Here is a 19869-nt window from a genome sequence, read left to right on the forward strand (position 1 = left end):
CACTCTACATTATCACAGCATGTTGGCTCTCTTCCCCATACCTTAATCATTTCTCCCTCAAACTTCTAATTTAAAGATGTTTTTGGTTTATTTACAAGTGTTTTCTAAAAATTGTTTGGCTAAGTTTGAATAAAAATAGACTTGTATGTAGTGAATTTTTTCTTTTAGCAAAAGTTTTGTGAAAAGTTATTCTCAGACTCATGCAGACACACGCACAACAATTTTAAGCAATATTTCCTAAAACAGTTAATGAAAACATGGTAGCATCAAAAATTTTTAAATAAATATAACACATTCTCATTTTTAAAATGTGAATATTCAACCTTACTTTTCTGTAAAAAAGTTATGCCCAATATCCAAGCCTAATCAAATCTTAAAATTAAATACTATAGTTGAATACATTGTATATTTATCTTTAATCTTCTAGTAATTAAACATATTTTCAAGATATATTAAGTTCAATTTTAAGAAACTAGCATTCAGTACAGATTAAATTTTAGCAGTTGATATATTTCAATTATAATATTTATACTTGTAAGATAAAATAAAATGACGTCTGAATCAATAATGAAGGTTTCTTCTATTTTTATTTTAATAATAATAATAATAATAATAATAATAATAAAACTTGTGGCTGCTCCCCGATATTAGAGGTGATTATAGCAAATGTTACTTTATAAGTACAATTAAAGGCATTTATGCAGTCTTTGCATAATGATAATAATTAAAAACCATTTATTTTAAAGGCTGCTTCAAAGTTAATTTTCACCCAGGTGCATATTGAAGCCTATAATTAGCCTTCCTTCAGAGAAGGTTTGGTTGTAGAAATATACAAAACCATTTCTTGAGGCAGAAGTTCCCTGCTAGAATGGGATTTTAATTTTTAACTTTAGTTTGATAATGCTTCTTAAAACATGTGAGGAAAAATTGCTCTGAAATATTTTTAAAAATGTAACCGAGGGTGTTTAGACTAATGAAATAAGTCAGAGAAAGACAAAATACTGTACGATTACACTTATATGTGGAATCTGAAAAACAAAAACAAAGAAAAAAAAAATAACAAACAATTCAGAAGCAGACTCATACGTAGATGCAGAGAACAAGGTGATGGTTGCCAGAAGGGAAAAGAGTAGGGAGGAAATGGGTGGAAAAGGTGAAGAGAATAAGGGTACCGATTTCCAGGTATAAAATAAATAAGCCACAGGGACGTAAAGGATGGCACAGGGAATATAGTCAATAATATTGTAATAAATTTTTACAGTGACAGATAATTACTAGACTCATCATGGTGATCACATCATAAGGTATATAAATGTTGAATCACTATGTTGCACACCTGAAACTAATATAATATTGTAAAATAAAATATTGTAATAAACTATACTAAAAAAAAGTTAAAAATGTACCTACAATCATCCCAGATTTAATTTCTTGAAATATGAAAGACATATTTTCATACTATTCCAATGTTTGAGAAATGAAATCTTTCCTCTCTAACGGGATGACTTTCCAGTTGACTTTGCAGAGTATTTAGCCAGATAAAGCATTGCAGGTAGAACATATTTGACACACAGAATTAATGTATATAAGATTCTGAGACATGAGCCTGTCAGTTCTTTCAACCTGTGGTATTTTCCATTTTGTATTCTAGTTGGATATATACTCATATATCATTGTGTATTTAACTTACATTTTCTTGATAGCTAATGAAGTTCAGTTCCTTTTCATATGCTTAATAATCATGTGGGTATCTTCCTTTGTGAATTGCTGTTTGTCTTTTTTCCAAAAAGCTATTGAGTTTTCTTTCTTATTAATATGTAGGAAATCTTTATGTATTCAAGTTGTGAGTTCTGTGTTTTATATATCTATCTATCTACTCTCTACTCTATCATTTATTTTATCTATTCCTCTATGGGGCTATCAAAATAGAAAATATATTCTATTCTGTGAGTTGCTTTTCTGGTCCCTCAAGTCATATTTTAGTAATTATTAATATTAATATAGTCTACTTAATTGTTCTAGTTTATAATTATTGCACTTTGTGTCTTTTTAAAATGTTATTTGTCTACTTTAATGTCATAAACATGCTTATCTATATTTTTTGCAGGGAATTTTAATATTTTATCTTATGTATGTAGATCTGCAATCTATCTGAAACTGATGTTTATGTGTACAGAGTTATACAGAGGCCAAAATATATTTTTATTGCCTAGATAGCCAATATCCTATACTTTTTATAAAGAAAAATATTGCCTATTGCACTATATAACATCAAAAATCAGGTAAGTGCATATGTGAGATTCTATTTTAGGTATTCACAATTCTATTCATTGGCCAGACTTTTATTGTTGTTGTTTGTTTGTTTGTTTGTTTTGGTTTGGGTTGAACCTTGCATCCCTCCTACTTTGTTTTAATTTAGTCATGTTTCCTACTAGCATTCGTACTTCACCTTCATTTTAGTTTGCCTTCTTTCAGGATACTTTGGTTATATTCGGGCCATTGTGTTTTTATTTGAGTTTTAGAATTATTTTGTGAATTTTTATTTTAGGTTAAAAAAGGTACTATTCCAGACAATTATTGAAAAAGTAGCTATTAGAGTAATGATTAGATTAAATGAGCTATCAGGTTTCTGTTTAATATTTTGTGTAATCACAAATCTAGAAAATTCTGGTGTTAACTTAGAATCTTATATGCTTAATTATGTTTATAAAATTTAAATATTGACATTCTTGACTACCATTCTTAAGAAACTCCTAATGGAACGTGCAAAGCTATAGCTTGTCAGGGATCATAATTATTACATTAAGGGATTTGGAGATAGAAGCTGCTATCTGTAATTATATCTTTGCACTCCTGCTTAAGATTATTTCCAGGCTTTGTTTGGATTAATATATGTATCCCACCTGTCCTTGCTGCATCAAAGATTTAATACTGCAAGGATGTGCAAACTTCTTGGGTTGGCATTAGTCAGGATCCAATTAAGAGAACAGAAACTATTCTTTGTCTTTCAACAAAGGGACATTTACCACAGGTAGTTAATTACATAGGTGTATTAGGTGTATATGGTTTAATGCATTAGTGCTTCCTCTAGACTTTTGCATGATTCCATGCTATTTTGCTGAATGGGTTTTAGGGAGTTAAAGTTTGTTGTTGTCATCCCCTGATATATTTTAATACCCTATATTTGGGAATGATAACCATGCTTTTAAAAGGGTATTTTTGTTACTTCTTGAATAATTGACCACATATATTAATAATAAATACCCACAGAATATATATAGACCTATCTTTACCGAGGATATTTTGTCAAGTACATATATAATCTAAAAACTTTAATGAAGATATTCTGTTCCATATATATAAATATCAATCTATGTCTATATCTCCATCTCCAGCTTCACTTCCATCTATATATCCGAGAATTGGTAAGTCTTTAGATATTAACCAATCTAAATAATCCCAATTTTAAAGTGATGAAACTGAGAATGTCTTTTAAACATTTAACTAATATGTACTTGATCTTTGTAATATCAGTCATCTCGTCAAAATGTACGTGCATATTCACATACACACACGCACGCATGTACAAGGCTTTGAGAGGGCATAAGCCTTTAAAAATGAAGCTGAATAATAATTATTGTCAACTATAGTATATAATATATAGTCACAGGATGTGGCGTACAGTATAGGGAATAGAGTCAGTGGAATTGTAACAGCTATATACGATGTCAGAGGGGTATTAGATTGGGGGAGGGTGTTTATCATTTTGTGAGGGATATAAATGTCTATTGCATTATTTTGTACACCTGAAACTAATTTAAAAAAAGTAAAATAAAGCAAAAAATATTTTCATTCTAAATCTCAAAAAATCTCCAATTGCACTCTCCCTTCATAATCACATATAATCCATTTGACCTGTATATATTTTAATATATATTACACATAAACATGATGGGTATATAAATGTAAAAATATATTATCTATTCCAATAATTTAAAAATGTCTATAAATTATTTTAATTATTATAATTTCAGAATGATAGCACATAATATTGTATTATGAATAAATAAGATATATAACTAATTGCAAGTATTTCACTTTTAATGTAGGTAGTATTTCACAAGAAATTGAACTGCTAATATTATATAAGATACTCAATACTTCTCAATAATATTTTGAATAATGAAGAAAAAATTTAACTACGATGAATATAATGTATAAAATTCAAGTGATTTAAATGTCACAACTTCTAAAAATATTTACTTTAGAATTCAGATAATTTAATTGTCTTAAGCAAATAGTGTTATGGAACATTTAATGAAGTAAGAAAATTGTATTCAAGGACCAATCCCTTGCAAACATACTGGATGCTATTTTTTATTACGCATGTCTACTTTTTCTAGTCTTCATTTGCCTTAAGTTTATACTCTAAATTTAGCTATATTCTGACACTTTATGTTTGTACTCAATATAAATTTGTGGCTTGTGAATTTCCGGAACATAATAGTCAAACATCCTCAATCAAGTCTCAATTAGTGAGTTTATGTAAATATTTTTCTATATATAAGATCAGTTATTTTTTTCTTACAGTATGAATGGAATCATTGCTGATTTCCTATGCATATAAGAATTAAATTTCTTCAGATAAATCTTATGTTTCTTTTGTGCCCACAAAGACATCTGGATACTCATCAGAAGTGTAAAAATTCCAACTAGAAGAAAAAAGAAATAATTATCCTTTCTTATTATAACAAGTTATATTAGGGGTAAAAACTCATATCCACCTCTTAAAATATGTCTCAAATGCTGCATAGTTCTCTATCAGTTTTCATTATTGATTGCCTAGCATAATATGTGTTCATTCAATATTTATTGCATGGTTGAATAAACATAGAAAGTATATAGCAGAGGTCAAAATAAATCCACATATTTTATATCCCATTGCCACAAAATACTTCCAAATAAGAAATATTTTTGTCTCTGAATGTTTCAATACTGTTTCCATATGTATATAATATACCTCTACACACATACACACAAATGCATATAACAAACCACCTTCATTATGATTCAAAATTTTTGTACAATGGAACGGAGAATGTATGTAATGGCTATATATAACAAATATCCCTTCTAATACATGGAGTTCATTGATATTTCACTTCCTTGCGTGTGTTGAAATGCCCAGCATTCAACATTATACACTCATGCCCCTAGCCTGCCCTACAAAAACATTCAAGGACACTAGAATACACAGCACATGCATGACTGTGCATATGCACAGGAGAGAGCTTCAAGTGAAATGCGTTATCACCACTTCTTCTTTTTAACTATATTTCCTAGCTTTGATTAGGCCTCAATTATAGAGATACAGAGTAAATATTGTTCCAATATATTATAAAACTGCTTAAAAATCCAAAATAAAAATGAAAGTGCAAAATCCTTTTGTAAACATGACAAACTTTAGTACTAGAGCAACTTCTTCTCAGAAATCACTTCTAAAGATACATTTACTTCAACTGTCAATAAACCTGGTCTTACCTGGCAGGGTTTGTGTCATAACTGTGAAACTGATCCATGATCCAATCTGTTAGATTAAAACATAAATTAACAAATATCTATGAGTAATCTTGTAAGTTGCTAATTTGTGTCACTAAACAGCTAATTGAAAGCTTAAAGCACAGTATAAAAATTACAGTTAGAAGTAAATTACCTCCAAATAATAATTTCACTGTAAATAATAATTTCATTGTAAAATCATAACCAATCTTATAAAACAGTATCATGAGAAAATGGAAGACCTTGTTCTAAAAACTTTGATAAAAAGATCCTCAAACATCTCAAGATAGTTCATATGAAGATTGTAGAATTTTATATAAATATGGGTAAATATATGTACATTCTTTTTTCCAGGGAAAATTGTGGTTGAATTGTTCCAATTTCCTATGCCTATAACTTGAATTGAAATCTATATCATAATTTATGTCTATGTCTATGCTATATCTACAAATAAAAAAAACATACATATCACATATTAATGTACAATAAATGTAAGCACATAAATATGCTTATTATGTAAGCACATAAATATCAGCAAATAAAGTTTGATTATTTACATATATAAATAGCATACCTCATAGGTATAGTTAGGACATGAAACCAGGAAAAACATCCATGTGAAGGGGTTATAATTTGGACTTGGAAAACAGGCATTAGTCCCTTTTAGAAAGGAGAGTAAAATGTCAATGATGCTACATATTGCAAATTTGATCATATATTTATTATATAATACTAAATTCCCTAGATCAACTGCTATATACCACATGAAATGTCATCATATATTTATAGAAACCTATTTCACAGATTATTCAAAAGAGAACCATTTTCAAATGTTACGAATTTTGACTCAAATAGAATACCTGTAATTTTCTGACCATATCTATAGCTATATTGCTATAAAATTTCAGAATACACTACGATAATCAATTTTTAAGAGTTTAATAAAAATATATAAATGTTACTTTGCACACCATAACAGTTACAGCAGTATTGCATACTGATATTAATAAATATATTTTAACAATTTTATGCCTTTTCATATTCTCCTTCAGTGTCAAAGAGGATAATTTGGGTTGAGATTATTAAATACCTCAGACTTCCCTTTCTACTAAATTGGTGAAAATCTAAAGGGAATTTATAAGGATATCATATATATGAGAAAAGTGTGAAAATCTCTCATGATACGATTACAGTGAATATTGGTATAGTTAATATTCAGAAATACCACATAAATGATTTCTGTTCAGCAATCAATATTGTTATTTACAGCTCTTGTTATACTTTGCATATTGTCACTGATTTCTGTTAGTAAGTTTTCGCCATTTAAATTTTTTCAAGAAACATTTTAGATAACAAATTTATAATGATTTCAAGTTGAACTTTGAGCTGTGACATTTGTAAATGTGAAATATAAAATTGCTGTTTATTCTCCATAGCAAGATTTAATCAGATAACACATAAACTAATCTCTTCTAGTTATAGTTCTAAAGTCATAATGAAATGTCAGTATGGTTTCAAAATCGTAACTATTGGTAAAACATCAAGGTACAAATATATTAGGTTCTGTGCAGCTTTCATGTACTGCTCGTTTCAAGATAAGGATAAACATGTATGCTATTTAACATTACAGATTATGTGGTTAACATTTATATAAACACCTTTGTATAATGCTCAGGTAGCCATCAACAGAAAGATAATTGAGGAAACTTCCATGTTATATCCATGAATTTCAGAGGTGGAAGATGCGTATGAGATAATCTGGGTTAAACCCTCTACTTTAAGACTGTGCAGCCCTGAGGGTTGTTGGTGATCAGGCGGCCACAAATACAAATTTCTTCCAGATGTAGTTTGTGAATGAAATAACCAATATATCTTGTGATGTAGAAAAACACATGTATATACGTATTGTCTCAAATATACATAGTCGCTGTTAATTGTAATAATAAATTTAGGCATTACCAATTTAATACTTACATTCCCATGATATGTTTTTTTTCAAACTATACTTACTATTTACAGTAGAGTTGCTATTAAAAGTCTGAAGATTTTTTTTTTACAGTATAATGCTGTACCACCTCAATTCTTCAGGCATCAAGCATTTATTCAACAGCTTCAGGAAGTATTGCTGACAGAGAACCTTCAAGTCTCGACACCCACTATGAGGTTGCCTGGCTGAAGGAAGTGACCTCACCCAAGGTCACGTTCAATTGCTGGTTTAGCCTTAATCCAATATTGGACCAATATGGCAAATTAATGTCTCAATTCAGAACAACATTGACAATTCATCACAGATTTGTAATGTTCCATAGGTTTATCTGAGACTCTCATTGATACTGTATTGCTCTCAATTTCCTACACAAATATGATTTCTTTCTTCCCATCCATAAAGTTACTCCCTAGCAAAACTCTTGAATGCTAATCTCCATCTCATCTGCATCCTATAAAACTAAAGCTACAGTATTTGACACCAGGGCATTCCTCATTTATAAAGAAGGGTCTTAAAACCTGAAGATCCTGTAGTTGTCAGGACAGAATCACTACTGTTGGCAGAATAATTGACCCTTATCTTGAAGAGGAGGTACACCTGCTATTATACAATAGGTTAAGGTGATTATATTTTACCTGTAGCCCTTGGACACCTTTTGGTACTCAGTTGACCCATAGACATCTATGTCCTGATAAGTACATAGAGACATAATCTCAGACCCTCAAGATGAGAGTCTATGTTATGCTAACAGATAATCCTTGAGATGTTAAATGTGCCAGTTAAAGGTGAAGGGAATCTAGGGGTTTGTGGAAGAGGAAAATGGTGCAAATTAGTTGTTATACCAAAACCATGTGCAGTGGTGAAGGCTGTATAATTTCCCACTAACATATCTCTTTTAAATTTGCCCCAGAAAGAAAGGCCCACTAGCATCCTATGGGCGTGTTCCCAGAAAGTATACAAATACATAGACCTGTGAAGTAAAACAGGGGACTATGGTGGATGCTGTGATATGCTGCAAGATCCCCATCGGGAATAATGAATTTCTTCCATAACTGCTGAGAAAGCTGGTAGCAGAAAGCTTTCATCTGCCAGACCTTCTGAAAGGAGGGTCTTGATTAAAGACAGCGTCCTTATCCTAGATCATTCACCCTTCCCAGGGAGACCCAAATTCAGTTAACCATTGCTATATCCTCCAACTTTGGAAATCTCTATAGGGTTATCCTAGCTTCAATTATCTCTATAGAATTGACTGAGACCATTGCTGAGACAGCATCAAAGCTCACTTTCTCCCACTTGGCACAATTCTCCTTCCTTCCCTCTTTTTCATACTTTGTAATAAGCTTCTTTTGAACTTACTCTGTATCAAATTATGTCTTCCAGGGAACACGTTTTGTGACACCTTGTTTAAACACTCAACGTTAAACATCACCCTATACATAACTCATACCTAAAGCAAATCTAACTAGTTGATATTACTAAAAGCTTCAGTTAATTTGTAAGTGGGGAAATAAAAATCCAAGAGCACCAGAGACTCATTTAGAGCTGATACAAGAACTGATAGTTGGATAACGATTTCACATAAGGAAAAATAATATTTTGAGTGTGTAACTGTCTATAGTTCGTTATCAAAAGATGAGGGTCTATCCTGTAAAAAGGTCTGAGACCTGATACATCTCAACATGGGATCTGGAGAACTGAAGTGAAATGATTTCATAGTGAGGCCAGAGGTTTTTGTCTTAGGAGGCAGTACTTCCAAAAGAGGACACAGTGGTATAGGAAGGCAGCTCAGAAGGGGAAAACATTGCTTGGAGGCTTACAGAAGGGAAAGACGGAAACAGTTCTGGGAGTTAAGGAATTTAGAAAACAAAAGTGTTTAGAGAATCAAAAGACACAATGAACCCCGCATCCCTTCCAGAGCACACATTTTTAGAGACTTCAACACCATCACTCCATCTCTAAAAACATGTTATTTCTTTTCAATAACAATGCACTTAAAAATGAACATTAAGTTGATCTGCATTCATATAAATATTCTGCATGTATAAAATAGAAATTGAGAACCTTCTCTTTTCTCCTGCTGATAAAAATAATCCCCCAAAGAGAAACCAAAAAAATTTAATCAAACACACATACCCAGAAGCATTTGCAGTTACCAAAAAACATAACCATTAACAAATGCCATAACTCAAAATAGATGTGGACAAAATAACAAGTAGAAAAAAATGACAGTTGATGGTACTAAAAAAAGGTAGAAAAAAAGTCATCTCCGTAATTATTGAACATATTTCAGTTTGTCTAATGATCGAATGTTCAATAGAATAAGGAACATTACATAAATGAACAAAAACAACCAAATTAAAACAAAAAAACCCTATAAATAGGAAGTGATAGATATATGTTTATATGTTAGAGGCAGATATAACATAAGTTACTTTAACATCACTCTCCTCCCACAGTCCACAAAGTGACACAGTGTATTTTAAAACTTTAATAAAAGAAAACTTTCCAGAACTAAAAAAAGACATGAATCAATCTATTGGATGATTTCATCATGTCCCTGGGGAAATGGAGTTGGAATTGTCAACTGTAAGATACACCCTACAAAACTAATAGACTTTGATAATAAAGAAATGTCTTCTGAGTCTCCAGGCAAAAAAAAAAAAAAAAAAAAAAAAAAATCAATTAAAGAAAAGATTAGTTGACATCTGATATCTCAAAGCAAGATACAGTGTGGAGTAACAGAGACACAAGCAAAGTGTCACATGAATAATTTCAAAGTGATGTTTGACTTTGAAAACATGATGACTTAAATTTTTCATTTTTAAATAACAACATATTGCAGAAGGTTGAAGAAACTTAAGCACAGTTATATTGTTAAAGGATCAGAATCAAGATTAAAATTTGTGATATTTTTAACTTTGGCAATTTCAGCATTTTTGTAAGATTCTGTTGTATTTTTCTTCAACACAAAAAAACAACCACAATATCAGTTTTTCATCCGGGCTTCACACACCTTCAAAGAGAATTCAGCAGATCTATGAATATGGACCAGGTAAAAATTACATTCAACCTCATAATTAAATGTACGCTTTACTTTTATAAAAATGCATGCAACAAACCACAATAGCATTTGATTAATCTGTTAATTTTTTTTCAGCAAGAGTCAGAACAGATAGTTTTAAATCATATTGTAGTTTTATATATCCATATATAATAATATAGTTTATGGTCATTGATACTCAAAAAAGATAAGTTGTTATCACAATATTATTTGATGTTTTAAGAATATATAATAACATTTATTATATTAAGCATTTTTCATGTATGCAAATATTTTAATATAATAAATTCCATTTATGATTCTATGTATTTCATTGTACGCCTATATAAAAATTATTCTGGAAAGTGTTTCATATACTTCAGGCTGCCAGAAATGTGCAAGACAAAAAAAAAATCGTTAAGATTTTTGTAAGATTCTGTTGTAAGATTCTGACAATTTCTAACAAATCCAGATAGAAATTAAAACAAACTTGAAGAAAAACATACACTATTATATTTTCAGCTGGACTGATAACAACATGAAGTCCAAATGTTGATCATTACTATTTGAAATATACAATTAAACTACGTATTGTGTACAATAAGCATTTGTGAATCTCTACTGATAATTGAACCTGAATGGGTGGATTGATTTACTCAAAATATCTTTAAATGATATAGATTTCAATGTTTTCAAGTATTTTTGGGTAACTACCAAATTCCAAGTGCTCCCCTAGGCAATGCTTGTGTCAATCATTGTGCAAATTAGATCAAGTTTGAGAACTAACCTAAGTAATCTGGATATTCGTCAATGGATTTCATAGTGCTTTACTTCTTAATCATAGGTTTATTTTTGCACATTTTTAAGTGAAATTGTTTGGGGCATGTGTGTGTTGGAGGGGAACGTGGGTGTGTGCATACACACTTTAGAGAAGCCATTATTAGGGCATATGATTTTGTTTAAATATTTGGAAAACATAGACATTATAAGGTAAGGAATAGGGCATACTATCATAAATGTTTCCAACAATTGCTATTTCCCTTTTTAAAATCGTTGATTTTAAGGCTTTTTAAAATAATAATCAACATAATTCACTCTAGAAAAGATTAAAAGAAAAGAGACTAACCTGTGTGATTGGGATGCGCCAGCACTACATTGATGAAATGATTTCCAGCTTCACAAATCTGTAAAACATTTTTTTTTCAGTGTGATATACCTCTGCCTCGTTAAAAAGTGCATTCTGTAGATATATTAGTATCCATGTAACATATTAATCCCTAAGATTCAACAGATGTATTTTACTCTAATTGTAAGGAGAGGGAATTTTGTATTATAGTAATGAAAGTTGTCGGTGGCATATGGAGAATCAAAATAATGAGTCATACTGAGTTAGAAATTCTGAAGATATTATTGATTTCATTTACTAAGTAGGTTCAAATTGCCTGGTTAGTCAGGTTGTGCTGATTATCTGCTTTGTACTTGTTACAGTGGATACATTTTCATGTCATGAAGAGACAAGTGACATTGCTGAAGATACAAGTGGCATATGTTTACATAGATTTACATATTCTATGTATATTAACACAGAAGCAACCTTTCTACTGTAAGCTTGGTAGTTTGATTCCCAGCTTGTTTCAGCTCAGTTTAGAAAACCCATTTCAAGTAGTACTGTCCCACAAAGGCAGTTGTTGCTCATCTGTCATCTGACCACTACCTCATGTATACTGTACTAGTAGTTGTCCCTGTTAATAGGCCACTATGACCCTCTAAGAAGCTCTGGCCTTACCAACATCTCCTGGGGCTAATGCTCCCAATTTGCAACGTATATCTTTGGAAGATAAGACCCTTTTCTTTGTCTGTTACATGTACCTTATCCTATGAAATACAAGGTACATATTCAACATATAAAGACTGTATTATTAATAAGAGGTTAGGCATTTTTAGATAAGAATTTCATAGCTGAAATTATTTATATGTGAATGAGGTTAAGAATGTGGGCTTTTAGTAGGATGGATTTGAGTTCCAATCCTGCATATTTCACTCTCTCTTTGTTAGAGATTAAGCAATTTAGACATTTGAAATTGTGTGTTTTCATCTAAATGAAAATATTAATTCCTTTCTCATAGATATTATGATGATTAAATAAAATAAATATTTTCATGAATTGTTCAATAAAATTATTATGATAATTTTAGTTACCCACATAACCAATAAAACCTTCTCCAGAAAGTTCATCTTACTTCTCTAAATTTCTATCTCACACATTGTAAGCATTACAAAACACTTAATTACCAAATTGATGACTTATTATATATCTGTTTGGACTTGATATCTTTTGCTCCTCTCTCAGTCCTGACACCTCATCATACTTATTTTTCATCATTCACAGTACCAAACACAAAATAAGATATATGATAAAACTATGAATTTTAGGAAAATTAACTTACCAAATATTTATGAACAAATTTTATATTAGAAATTGTTTTCTCTTCAGGTGAAACATACTTTGTATTTATCAATATTTTTTACTCAGTCAACCATCAAAATATTTTTTTTGTACTTACCACAACTGAACTAAATATTAAAATATTAATCATCTACACCAAGTATGGGCATAAATAAAATAGCATTTTGGTTTTAGTTAGACCAGTAAAGCAGACCTATACAAATGTCCTAAATTATCATTAGGTGATCTTTACCCAAACCAGTCAGTAGTTATAGTGATTAAATGCGTATCTAGATACCTTCTGGAAGTGGGGAGAAAAAAATCCAACTATATCTATATGCTTAGAAATGCTTAGTTTATCATCAATTTAACAACTCCCTAATGGATTTTTTAAGAGCAATGTGACAATTTATGATTTTCACCTTAAGCACTGGCTTTAAAACTCTGGTGAATAAGTAAGTCCAATACAATCTGCAGTACTAATTGACCTAGATAAAAATGGTTGATATAATTTACTCTAGGGTCAGGGCTGAGTAAGATGAGAAAATCCAGTCAGTGCTGCAAACTCAATATATGCTTCTTTCACTGATTAAACTTCCAGGGGCATATTAAATGTGAAACACTGGAACATTTCTCGGCATAATTTATACATTTCTCTTGGGTAGATTTTTACCAAATTTAGATGTCTTCAACTAGGCATATTATATGTTAATAAAACCACTTAATAAAGTGTGGGACAGTTGCTGTCTTTAAGTTTGATTTTACATTATTTAAATTTTAAATTACTTTATTTTAAATGTTTAATGATTTTTCAATTATGGTTAAAATACATTATTATATTAATTTCAGGTGTAGAAAACAACATAATGTTTAGACATTTATATACCTCATAAAATGATCACCCAATATCTATTACCCATCTGACACTGTACATAGTTATTATAATATTATTGACTATATTCCCTACTCTGTACTTTACATCCCTGTGACAATTTCTCTTCAATTATAGTTGACATTCAATATTATTTTATATTAGTTTCAGGTGTACAGCATAGTGGTTGGATATTTACATAATTTAAGACATGATTCCCCCAATAAGTCCAGTACCCACCTGACATGATATATAGTTTTTACAATATTATTGATTATATTTCCCATATTGTACTTTACATCCACATGACAATTTTGTAACTACTAATTTGTCAATTTGTACTTCTTAATCCCTTCACCTTTTTCACCCAGTCCCTGAGGGGATTCTAGAGGAAACTAAAATGGCAAATGCTGAGAAAACATACAGTCCAAGATTTTTCTTTGAGTCTTTAATAAAATATAAATGTAAATACTTTTATCAATAATAGGCAAAGGATCAAAAAAATTGTCACAACCAAACTTTAGCATATTGCTGAGAATGAAAGCACTTAACTTTGGCACACTTTTTCTCTCATTCAACTCATCCACAAATACCAAATATTCACAAGCAGTTCTCTTGCCTTTCTGTGATTTCCACAGTAGAGTCCTAACCTTTATTAAAAGCTATGATATGTTGTTCCCAGCATCCTCTCTCCTAATCAAAAATTGCTGTTCTGTGCCCAAGGTCCTTCTCAGCTAAATGTTAAAGAGAAGGTGTGACTACTTGATAAGAGCATAATTTATTACTTCTCCAAGATTATTTGCATTTTAATAATAATAATAAAAAATCTTAACCTAAGTGAGTGAATGGATAAATAGGGATGAGACTGGAGACACAGAGGTGAAACCAGGGAGAAGAGTTATTTTCAGTTGTTTGCAATGTTCAATGTACACAGAATTATCAAAAACTATAATTGCTTTTGCAGAGTCAATATAAAGTTGAGAGGAAGAGTAGATAAAGGAAACAGAATTTTATTTTATAAAATAACAAAATATTAAAAATTATAAAATATATTTTGTTTTGCAGTTGTGATTTTGGTGTTTTTATCTGTTGGTTTGTAGGTGGAGTTGGGGTCAGAGGATAGAGGGTCACAGAAATATGAAAAGGCTGGATTATAGTGTGTCTACAATATTTACAGCAAGAAAACAAAATTGCACCTAAAATTTATAGGGAAAGGTATTCTAATATCTTTATAAATTTCCCCATATTTGATTCTATTTGATTGATTTTTTTCTTATAGATTATGTAATAACAGAACATATTTAAGGAAACAAAGTTGTATAAAGTCAGAAAAAATTTACACAAAGGGAAAAGTGATAAAATACTTCTCAGAATATACTGTAAACATGGCAAAACTCGCTAAAATCAAAGATTTTGCACAGGGTATTATTACCTAACTTTCTAGTACATTAAGTATGCATTGCAAAGTATGTTTTATGCTTACAATATATTTTGTTTAGTATATTAGGAAAATCAGAATTGCAATAAAAAGAAAACAGAGGGAGCAGAAGAGAAAACTATAATTGTTAATGGTTAGTCCACAAAATGGATGATTCGTACACGAGTAATTAAGAGTTAACTAAAATCATACTTAACAAGGTTATAATATATAATTTTCTTACCAGGGATAATCTGGCTCTATATAACAACAGAAACAAAACCAACTTTTTTCATTTTTTGGTTTTTTTGGGTTTTTTTTTGATGTTAGGTCAGTTTTTTTTTTTTCAATTATAAAAGCAGGAATAATGCCCCTTCCGATGCTTTATGCCCTTTAATGAAAGGCATGGGTACTTCATGAAGTGTGGTTTTTCAGTAAAAACCACATAAAGGATATGGACTTGTACACAAATCATGGGAGTTAATCAATGTCTCAAGGATTCTTATTATGGGAGTTAATCTTTCAAGGACAGGAAGGAGGGAAGAACATGAACAAGCAATGAAAACATGGAATTGTGTTGTGTATGAGACTAAATAATATGTCTAATAAAATAATGCTTGTCAGAAATAAAAAGGCATAGGTTGTACTCAGATTGATATGTACCTGATTCAAACAGTAATATGTGAAATTAAATAGAATGATTTAAAGAACTAGACTGAGAATAATTAAGAATGATCTACATCTCATTCAAAAAAGCAAATTATGTTTTCATCTGCACTTAGTTAACAATTATGCCAAAGTGGTTTTTGGATGTTCATCTGTTAGACTTGTAAAATTTTTGCTCTTAGAAGTTTGTAAGTTGGTAAATGTCAGACAATAAAAAGAATTAGTGATTATAGTTATCCCAAATTTTACTATATTTAAAATAATTCTAATCATCCTCCTTCATAAATGAGAGGAACATTTTGATTAAAAAATTTAGAGAGCTAATGACTTGATTATGGGAAGTTATTTGATTTACTTCATTTAATACCATTATGTATATTATATAAAAATAGATCATATTATTTATATGGCAAATCCTCAAATATAATCTGTTTTGTATTTTAAATAATATCACAATTAGAGCATGAATAGAAAATAATATAAATAATACATACGAGAAAATTGATAGCAGATACCGTGACTTGCCTGTTTCCAAATGCTAGAAAGGAGATAAAGAAGATGTTATGCAAACACTTATATTTTGGATTGTCACATTACACACATAATTCAGGCAAGGTTTATTGGATATCACTATTCTTTAATCAAAAGTAATCTCATATGTAATTGACCTTTTGGGATGATACTTTTGCAATCTGAAAAGAGGTAAATATTTTCACTTTCCACGTGCACTTTATTTGTAGTAACCTAATTATATTTAGAATACAAATCAAATTTATTTTTAATTTGTGTTATTAAACTCTTTGAACACAGATTTAATCTATCTTGTTTGTTATTTTCCAATTAATGTTGTGTTTATTTATTTTGATTATTCTTTAATACATGTGCCGAATCATAAACTGAAATTAAGATATTGTTTTAATATTAAAAAAATAAATAAAATCACCCAATCAGCATGGCTTAACATATAATAACACCCAATAATGTCTTTTGATTCTTGAATGTTTAACAATAAAAATATGAATAATTTTTCTTTTTGTATTGATTTGTAACAGGCAATATTTGAAATATTTTATATTTATTCAGATAAAAACAAATATGAGACAAGTTTTATTGTTCTCCTTAAAATAAAGGAAAATCATAGGTTATGTAACTTCTCAAATTATATAAAGAGTAATAGACAAAGTGGAATTTAATACAGTGTCCTACCACGTATCACCTTGCTTATGGTGGAAAAGTTGGAATATACAAAAGTACTAAACGATAGACTTAGCCGATTAGCCCATCATCTGTATTACCAATTGCATTTCTTCTAATTTTTATGTGAGTGTATATACATGCAATTTAGTTAAGAAGAGATTCTACATACATGGTGGTGTATACCGTGGGTGATTAATGTAGTAGGCAATCCAAGAAGTGAATCCCCAATAAAAGGCACAGCCCTACAAATAATACAAAGTAATAACACAAAGTAAAAGTTAGGTTTATATGTAGCATGCTATATATAATATATATCATATATTTTTTATTTATCTATCTATCTATCTATCTATCTATCTATCTATTCTATCTATCTATCTATTTAAGTATGTTTTTTCAAGACCCATCAGCTCCAAGTCAAGTAGTTGTTTCAATCTTGGTGTGGAGGGCGCAGCTCACAGTGGCCCATGTGGGTATGGAACTTCGACCTTGTTGTTAAGAGCACCACGCTCTAACCAACCGAGCTAACCAGCCACCCCTATATCATATGTTTAAACCTCATACATTTAGGTGCCACACTGCAATAGTTTTACATGAAAAATGGTATAAATTTTCTAAGATGGATAAATGGAATGCTTCTTCACCCAGTAAATCAACATTTTAAAAGTACCTGTTTAATATCAATCAAAAAGTGCATTCCTTTGTTCAACCCTTATTAATGTAAATGGGTGTTCAAGATATAGGGCAAATTTAGGAAGGTTTTTCAAGAATGGTTTTTTTTGTCTATCAAGTAGGAAATATGAATGAAGCAATAAAAAAATAAAGTATGTATTAGATACGTATTTCCTAACAGTAAATGAATAAAAGAATGCATTATTTAACCATTAGTAATAATACATATTAATTTATTACAAAGGGCAAAGGACTGGTTTTAGAAGTCCTAGGCTATAACACTGATCTTACACTGTATGGTAAATTTGAATACTTCTGTCAAAAGAAAAGCTAGCCTAAATGATTTCTAAGGATTCTAGGAGTTCTAGAGTCTCTGAGGTTCTAGAGTTCTAGGGTTTACTGTCTCATTACAATGACAATAATAGAATGGCTGTCTTGTCCATATTTTTGGAAAACAGATATTTGCAATAAAAAACAGGAATATTTTTGGAAGGACATAATATTGAAAATAAATTTTAAATTGGAAAAAAATTAAAATTTAATTTGAATTAGAAAATTGAATTGTGGTACTACCTAATGTATATTTCCACTTCAAAGGTTCAGAAAATGTCCTATTTTCTTAAATAGTTATTTGTTGGTTAATCACTGTTGCATTTACTATTTTTGAAGATCAAAGATACTGTCATACACTGACAACTATCATAAACATGGGAATAGCATTATTTTAATCACACAGATGTATATTTATAGGAGAGTTCAATATGAGATTCTTCCTCTTCAAATGGCACTTAAAGAATCTGAATCTAATACTAAGTACTAAGTATTTCCAACGTTAAAAGGTGCCTAAGTATATTCACCTTGTAACACAAGCTCTTGGTAAATCTTTCTATGAAGGATTATTGGGTGAAGGCAGCTCCAAAGAAATAGGTCAACCAGGAAATGACATTTCATAACAGAATGTTTGATATGTGATAGATGAACAAAAAGAAACTAGGCTTGAGATAAATAAACATGATTGAATTATTTTGCAGATGATCCAAAATACAAAATCTCTCAATAAATTAAAATTACAAAACTTATCAATCCCTACCTTTATCAAATTTTTCAAAGGTGTATGACCTGCAGAAACTCTGTGAACAAATAAAGTTTCCAAAAGATATCGGATATAGTGTATACAATGACAAAAGCATGCCAAGCTAAAAAAAAAAGAAAACGAACACATTAAATTTCATTGAGAAAATCTGGCTTGCCTTATTCATAAAACATTTTCATTTCTTTTTTAGTTTACTATGATATTCTATATTAGGAAATATTAATTCCAGTAACCAAAACACAAGTGTTTAGTATAATATTTTCAATCCAGAAAAATTCTGAATTTATTTAATAAGTAATGGTACAACAGTCTCTATAAATTTACTTCTTATGACACTAGAAATATATTATAATACTAGTTATAAGCTGTCTGTTCACACCTGCTCCAGGAATATGTATGAATATAATACTTGTTAATGTGCTCATATCAAAATGCCTCTAAATTGAAGCAGATAACTTAAAAGTTTTAAAAATATCCAAAATATATTTAGAATGCATTTGACATTTTATAATACTAAGAGTAACTTTTTCATTATCTTGTTGTTCCTTGCAAGTACCATAAATTAAAAGTTTGAATTTAATCTTCTATGAAGCCAACACAACTTGTGTTTTGTTTAGTTTATATTTGGTTTGTACCAAACTAACATATTCCAAAATTTTGTTTGTCTCTGTGTGTTGTGCTGCTGTTGTTCTATGTTGCCACCTCTACTTGTCATTTATATATAAATACTATTTATACTATATATAAATACTATTTGAAAAGTAAATATCAAATGTGATTTCCAGAAGTATATTTTCTTTTATATATATATAAAAAATATTTTCCACAAACATATGTGCCTATTTTGATATAAGTAAAAATATAAAATTTCAAAAACTTTGGCTACTATTCAAGAAAATCAATATGAATCAAAAATTGCAT

At 30.0% G+C, this 19869-nt stretch overlaps 1 protein-coding gene across 1 annotated transcript in view; it reads right to left on the reverse strand.

Annotated features, from left to right (window-relative positions):
- Positions 1 to 4584: 4584 nt before the first annotated feature.
- Positions 4585 to 19869, reverse strand: part of TECRL (trans-2,3-enoyl-CoA reductase like) — an 80524-nt gene continuing 65239 nt past the window's right edge. The window contains exons 6-12 of the mRNA XM_033106585.1: positions 18946 to 19051; positions 17353 to 17425; positions 16481 to 16524; positions 11713 to 11770; positions 6134 to 6219; positions 5542 to 5587; positions 4585 to 4712 (exon numbers count right to left, since the gene is read on the reverse strand). Coding sequence (XP_032962476.1) covers positions 4585 to 4712; positions 5542 to 5587; positions 6134 to 6219; positions 11713 to 11770; positions 16481 to 16524; positions 17353 to 17425; positions 18946 to 19051 — 541 coding nt within the window. The remainder of the gene's footprint in view (positions 4713 to 5541; positions 5588 to 6133; positions 6220 to 11712; positions 11771 to 16480; positions 16525 to 17352; positions 17426 to 18945; positions 19052 to 19869) is intronic.

This window comes from Rhinolophus ferrumequinum, chromosome 5, assembly GCF_004115265.2.
Source record: "Rhinolophus ferrumequinum isolate MPI-CBG mRhiFer1 chromosome 5, mRhiFer1_v1.p, whole genome shotgun sequence".
Taxonomy (NCBI): domain Eukaryota; kingdom Metazoa; phylum Chordata; class Mammalia; order Chiroptera; family Rhinolophidae; genus Rhinolophus; species Rhinolophus ferrumequinum.